This window comes from Vulpes vulpes, chromosome X, assembly GCF_048418805.1.
Source record: "Vulpes vulpes isolate BD-2025 chromosome X, VulVul3, whole genome shotgun sequence".
Taxonomy (NCBI): domain Eukaryota; kingdom Metazoa; phylum Chordata; class Mammalia; order Carnivora; family Canidae; genus Vulpes; species Vulpes vulpes.
In genome coordinates, this window is record NC_132796.1 from 58,943,021 (window position 1) to 58,950,198 (window position 7,178).

At 38.2% G+C, this 7,178-nt stretch overlaps 1 protein-coding gene across 1 annotated transcript in view; it reads right to left on the reverse strand.

The window, feature by feature from the left end:
* Positions 1-6,004, reverse strand: part of HMGN5 (high mobility group nucleosome binding domain 5) — a 29,736-nt gene extending 23,732 nt beyond the window's left edge. Inside the window, exons 1-4 of the mRNA XM_072745023.1 lie at positions 5,751-6,004; positions 3,664-3,693; positions 3,111-3,140; positions 2,798-2,848 (exon numbers count right to left, since the gene is read on the reverse strand). Coding sequence (XP_072601124.1) covers positions 2,798-2,848; positions 3,111-3,140; positions 3,664-3,693; positions 5,751-5,765 — 126 coding nt within the window. The 5' untranslated portion in view covers positions 5,766-6,004. The remainder of the gene's footprint in view (positions 1-2,797; positions 2,849-3,110; positions 3,141-3,663; positions 3,694-5,750) is intronic.
* Positions 6,005-7,178: the final 1,174 nt, after the last annotated feature.

Here is a 7,178-nt window from a genome sequence, read left to right on the forward strand (position 1 = left end):
CACTCAGAGCTATTTGCATCGGATTAGACTTTGATAAATTAACTCTTTTTGGCTGGAGGGGATCACTTTATCTGTCATGTCTAATAATTAGCAACAGGGTTTTGTGGATAGCAAAGTCTCCAGTGGTAATCACTAAGAGAAATACTATATTAGCAAGAGCATTACTTTAGATATATTTGAAAGAGATGACCTGAGACAGAGGTGACTCAATATATGCTTCTACAACTTTGAAATGACTTGAATCATGACCAAGAAAGCTCTTTGCCTATGTGTGTAAGGAGTACTGAATTAAGGGCCAGAAAATCTGTGTTTAAATAACAGATCTACTACTTACTTGATGTGATCTTAAGAAAAAATATAAATCTCTTTGTGCATGTTTTTATATGTAAAAAGGTGTAATAACACCTACCTCATAGGGACGTTATAAAAAGCAAATGATAAAACATATATGAAATTGTTTTAGAACTATAAAATACAATATAGATATATTATTACTATTTTGACACATGACAAACTGAGAGCCAAGTAGGATAATGCATTTTAAAGCACTTTTTTATTTTTTAAACATTTTATTTATTTATTTATTTATTTATTTATTTATTTATTTATTAGAAACACACAGAGTGACACAGAGATATAGGCAGAGGGAGAGGGAGAAGCAGGCTCCCTGTAGGAAGCCTGGATCAGGACTTGATTGCAGGACCTCACTATTATGACCTGAGCCCAAGGCAGATGCTCAACCACTGAGCCACCCAGATGCCCCTAAAGCCCATTATTATATAGTGGTTTTTTTTTTTTTTTAGTGTAGCATTGTTTTCTATTTTTAAAAGAAATAAAGTGTTAACTACCTCTTTTTTTAAAAAAGATTTTATTTATTTGAAAGAGAGAGCATAAGCAAGGGGAAGGGACAGACGAAGAGGGAGAAGCAGATTCCCCCCTGAGCAGAGAGCCCCATGTTGGGCTAGATCCCAGGACCCTGACATTATGATCTGAGCCGAAGGCAGACACTTAACTGACTGAGCCACCCAGGTGCCCTACCTTAATATTGTATAAATTGTGTACCTAATTTTATAAAAGAGTGACCTTGAAATGTGAAAAAGAGAAAAAAATTAAACCTTTCTCTTCTGTTGTCACTTACTATTGCTAAAACCACTTGTCCTAGTTTAGGCAGTGTTTTTTAATCAAGAAATTCAAAGTATTTTATAAATACGACTATAATTTACAAGGCTAGTATTGAAGATCTATAAAGAACTGATTAAACTCAACAGCAAAGAAGCAAACAATCCAATCATGAAATGGGCAAAAGACCAGAACAGAAATTTCACCAAAGAAGACATAGACATGGCCAACAAGCACACTGGCCATCAGGGAAATACAAATCAAAACCACAATGAGATACCACTTCACACCAGTGAGAATGGTGAAAATTAACAAGACAGGAAACAACTAATGTTGGGGAGGATGTGGAGAAAGGGGAACCCTCTTGCACTGTTGGTGGGAATGGGAACTGGTGCAGCCACTCTGGAAAACTGTGTGGAGGTTCCTCAAAGAGTTAAAAATAGATCTGCCCTATGACCCAGGAATTGCACTGCTGGGGATTTACTCCAAAGATACACATGCCAGAACACCTACACCCCAATGTTTCTAGCAGCAATGTCCACAATAGCCAAACTGTGTGGAAGGAGCCTCGGTGTCCATTGAAAGATGAATGCATAAAGAAGATGTGGTCTATGTATACAATGGAATATTACTCAGCCATTAGAAATGACAAATACCTACCATTTGCTTCAACATGGATAGAACTGGAGGGTATTATGCTGAGTGAAATAAGTCAGTCGGAGAAGGACAAACATTATATGGTCTCATTCATTTGGGGAATATAAAAATAGTGAAAGGGAATAAAGTGGAAAGGAGAGAAAATGAGTGGGAAATATCAGTGAAGATGACAGAACATGAGAGATTCCTAACTCTGGAAATGAACAAAGGGTAGTGGAAAGGGAGGTGGGCGGGAGGTTGGAGTGACTGGGTGACAGGCACTGAGGGGGGCCCTTGACCAGATGAGCACTGGGTGTTATGCTATACATTGGCAAATCAAACTCCAATAAAAAAAATTTACAGTTTCTCTATTCACAAAATGGTGGGATACAATGATTTTAATGTTCCTCCTAGCTTTAATCTTTTAGGATTTTAGGAATTTAACCAACCTTTAAAATATTAATCATACTTCAGTAAAGCAATTTGAAAATTAACTGTATTATACTTTCACATACTTACACATAATTTATAAATATTTATAAGTATATAGGGGAAAGTGAACTTAATATTGAGGCTATTTCTATTTCTAATGTTGTTAGTCACAACATCAGAGTATAGAATTCTATATGAAATCAATTGCTTTCATTTAAAAATAATATATATGAAAACACTTTACAAACTGTAAAGTATTATAAAATGTTAGTTACTACTCTTAACACTTTGGTTACTACAGTTTACATCTTTAGTTTTCACAGGAATATTGGTGTTGTGACTATATGATGTCAAAGGTATGTACATTTTACATGTCTAACCAACTAAATTTTTGTTTGGTTTCTTCCTAATGAAAATGCCAAATGCGTGGACAATCACAGAACATGAACAAATATTCCTTACTCAAAGACCTTACATGTACCATATGGTATAATGTAATATATTACTAACTTAACAGAAAATAAAGTCAAAATGATCAGCTGCATTCCTTTCTCCCAAAATAAACATTTCTGAAGTAAATTTCTCTCAACATTACATGTTGAATATTTACCTTTGGAGTTGCTCTTTTGGGCTTCACCTCTGATGTAACAGGCACAGGCATCTGCATCAAAAAACACAAGTTATGGGGGGGGATCATAATTGAAAAAAGATCACTAATAAGAAATCCAACTTCTTAATTTAAATAAATGGGTATAGTTAAGACTGAGCACTAGGGAAAAAAAATTCCTTGGTGTGAAAGTTTTTTACTAAGACATCCAAAATAAATCTTGTATTAAGTTACTAGTATTGTTCAGGATTCCCTGAATTTTAAATTTATATTTTACAATACATTGGAAGCTTTTTTTTTTTTAAAGACCACTTACAGCTGAGAGTCTGGCTGATCTTCTCCTTGGCTATAAGTAAAAGAAAATAATAATAATTAGTTAATAGAATTATGGACATGCAAACCTAGAATTATTTATATTGTGAAAATATTTGGTGTAACACTACCTGAACATTGCTTTTAAAGAAGAAGTTGTGAACTTGAGTAAAAAATATAGTAGAAATATAAATTTATATTTTCCCTCCCCTGGATGCTTTATATAGGTAAGGAAAAAAAAATTCCAAATTAAACTTCAATTGCTAAGCTAAATGAACCCAATGGATAATAACAAGGAAGTAAAGATATAGCCCCTTCTTGCAAAGTGACAAAGCAATTTTTTTGTTTGTTTTTGCTTAAAAAGAAGAAGCTCTCTCCAAATCTGAAGCATAAGGTCCTAAATTCAAAGTTTGGAATTTTCAATACCTGCTATACTTCTGAGAGAACTCACTGGCATACCATACAAACCGGCGTCTATTTTTTAGCTGCTTATGTTTCTCAAATTCATAAAGGAAGTGAATTTTTTCAGTTAGATTCTAAAATTAAGAAATACTCACCTCCTGCCTCATATCACCTTCACTGGCAGCCTATACAGACAAGAAAACCACACAGGAATAAGATCATCGATATAACCCCATAGATCAGAAAATATTGTACATGAATTATAGTTTTAACATAACCACTTGTGATTTTTTTCCTGGATTCTAGCTCAAATAGCCACATGTTATTTCCTAGTAGCATGCCACATACTGTTTGCTGTGCACTAATGTGCAAATATGCACCAAGATGCGAATACATTCTCAAGACATAAGTTTACATAACTGATAGTTGATTCCATCCTTTTGTGTGAATTATATCTCCTACAAACAAACCTTTTAAATTTTAAAATCCACCTTCTGTAGCCAGTGTTAAAGGCAATCAATCAATCAATCAATCAGTCAATCAATCAATTAGCAAGCATGGGGGCTGGCAGAATGAAGGCGGAGCTTCATGCAATTCTCCTGTTTTGCCTTATGTTGTTGTTTTTCTTTTTAGATTTTATTTATTTATTCGAGAGAGAGAGAGAGAGAGAGAGGCAGAGACACAGGCAGAGGAAGAAGCAGGCTCCATGCAAGGAGCCCGACGTGGGACTCGATCCCAGGTCTCCAGGATCATGCCCTGGGCTGAAGGTGGCGCTAAACCGCTGAGCCATCCAGGCTGCCCTTGCCTTATGTTTTATATGCAGTTGTACTTATGGGACGCTCTCCACTGACCGTACTATTCTTTCCAAGTTTTTAGTACAAGAACTACAACCCCAACAATGCTTCAATGCTTCTCTCTCTCTCTCTCTCTCTCTCTCTCTCTCTCTCTCTCTCTCTCTCATTTTTTGGAAGGAACCTCTGCAACATCAATGCGTTATTCTGAGGAGCCGGGCACGGATTTTAAAACTTCCTGCTACTACTTGCTAGACGTTTACTGTCAGCTCGGTAAAATAGCATGACCTATTGCACAAGCAAAAAAGCTCAGCGGGTGGGAATCTAAGGAAAGGGGATAGTTATTAAAAATCATTGCTTTCTGTATCTGAGCAGCCCTTCAGCCTGGAAATTATCAAGCTATTACATGGCCCCAGAGCACAGGGGAATTTCTGTCTTATTACTATGTTCTAGAAATAGGTATGGTAGATGGATAAATAGGAATAAAATCAAAACAGTCACAAATCTTTACATCAGCAGAGTGTTTTACAATTTTGTCAAGCAAAGAAACAGAATTGATTTCACTTCTAAGGGATCCTCCCCCTCAAAAAAATCCACAACAAACAAGCATTCAAACAAACACCAGGCATGAATTTATCTCCTAAGACAGGAGTCACAAATTTTGAAGTTGAGGGCTCACAGAATACACATAGCCCTGGAATAGCTCAGATCAATTCTGCATGTCTAAAAGTGAACAAATCCATGCTACCCCCACATTAGCAATAGTTTATCATACTCAATTCTCTTGCAGTCTCTCCACCTTTGCAGAGTTTGGAGAACCCCAGATGTCTTAGCCCTAAACTTGCTAATTGCAGGGATGAATCTTCTGCAAGATTCTGCAAGAGGTGAACCCTTCTCCAGGACAGTTTGAAGTCTGCGCCGCCTAATGGCACAGGATTAACATTGCATAGCTATCTGGCAGGACAAGAAGTAGAGGAAGGAAGGGGGGGAAAAGAAAAAAGAAAACGGGAAGAACAAAGGCAAATACAGGAGAAAGCCATGGCTTAAGTTACCCTAAATGGGACGGTTCCCAGGGAAAAACCCGAGGCTGAGGAAGAAACTGGTGCGGAGAAGTGTGGTTGAGAGAAGTGTTCTCCAATAGGGCAAACGGAGGAAGGGGTATGGGGTAGGAAGCGACAGTACAGCGCTATGGCTGTTTATAATTCAGCATGGAGACACCTCTTAAACGATTATTTCCCTGAAACAAAACAAGCCGAAAGTGAACTACTAGTTGCATGCAAGACCATCCTAAATCTTAACACTGATCTTTCTTGCCCTTCCTTCTCCTTCTATTCAGTACATCACAAAATCTAACTAGAAGCCAAAATACTTTTTTAAAAAAAACCTCTCTGTTAATTAGGAAATATGTATTTCAGTCGCTAATCCCCCTTCTATCTTCCCATTTCACTTACCTTTCTTTTGGGCATTGTTGCAGCTCTCTGTAGGAGATCTTAACAATCGGCAGAAAAAAAGCCGAAAGCATTCCCGGTCCAAGTGCTCAGAAAGCAACTGAGTTTTCAATGAACTAACTGCAGCACGACCTGTACCCGGCTATAACTAACTAACTAACTAAATAACTAACTAAATAAATAAAATTAATTAATTAAAAAAAACCCTCGTTATTGGCAACATTAAACACACCAAGACGCAACCAAACTACGTGAATGGTTAGAAGGAGTGGGAGCCAGATTTGAGTGACAGGCTGTCAGACCAATAAGGGAAGCTAATCTGCACAGGGGGCGTGGCCCACGGACTTGCCAGGAGCCCACTTAATACTGGCTTTTCAGACTGCTTGTGTGGTGGAGGAGCACTGGGACCTGATGTAAAATGTTCAAGCTAATACCGGTGGGAAGGCCAGAGCTGTCATGACTTTTTTTTCCTTTTACGTTGTAATGACAAGTGAAAGTCACTGCAGTTGCTTTCTTCACAATCTCCCAAACCTCCACTTTTACTCATTTCTAGGGAAGAAAGTGTTTTTGAGACCAGGTTGAGTCTCCCCAGTCTAGTCTAGTCTTTACATTCTTTCTGGGCAGGAAGATGGAAGTGAACTGAAGGGAACATTCACTCAGAAAGTAAAGAGACTGGGGCTGTTTCTCTGGTCCTGGGAACTTCCCACCAAAACAGTTTTGTGGTCCTGGCAGGAGGAGGGTACCAAAACGGCGCATCTCCTGCATGTGGAGAGCGAAAGAAAACTGGGAACAGAAGAGCCTGAAGGCGCTGACATCGGATAAACACAGCTATCCCACTTGGTATGCACCAAGATTGGGACCTTGAGTGAAGTTTGTGATAGCAAAGGTCTATCCAGAGGAAAAGTGCTGATACAATGGGTTTTGAATGCAAAGGTGGCATTTAGTGAAGGATCTCAGGAAGGTGCCATACAAAAAAAAATTAAAAAGTCTTTACAGGATGCCTGGGTGGCTCAGTGGTTGAGTGTCTGCCTTTGGCTTAGGCCATGATCCGGGGTCCTGAGATCAATCCTGAACTGGGCTCCAGGTGGGGAACCTGCTTCTCCCTCTACCTATGTCTCTGCCTCTTTCTCTGTGTCTCTGATGATTAAATAAATACAATCTTTTTTAAAAAGTGGTTTGGACCCAGAGCCTGGACTAAGACCAGACAATTAAGGCACTCAATTTAAGGATGTACCAAATACTCAGATTAGAATGAGGCGATTGAGGTGAGTCATGCAAGCGCAGGGTAGGATTCTGTTGTTCTTTCTTTTCTTTGTTTTTAATTTTTGATATTTTGTTCATCATGGACTTTTTTAAAAAGATTTTTTATATTTATCCATGAGAGACAGAGAGAGAGAGAGGCAGAAGGAGAAGCAGGTTCCATGCAGGGAG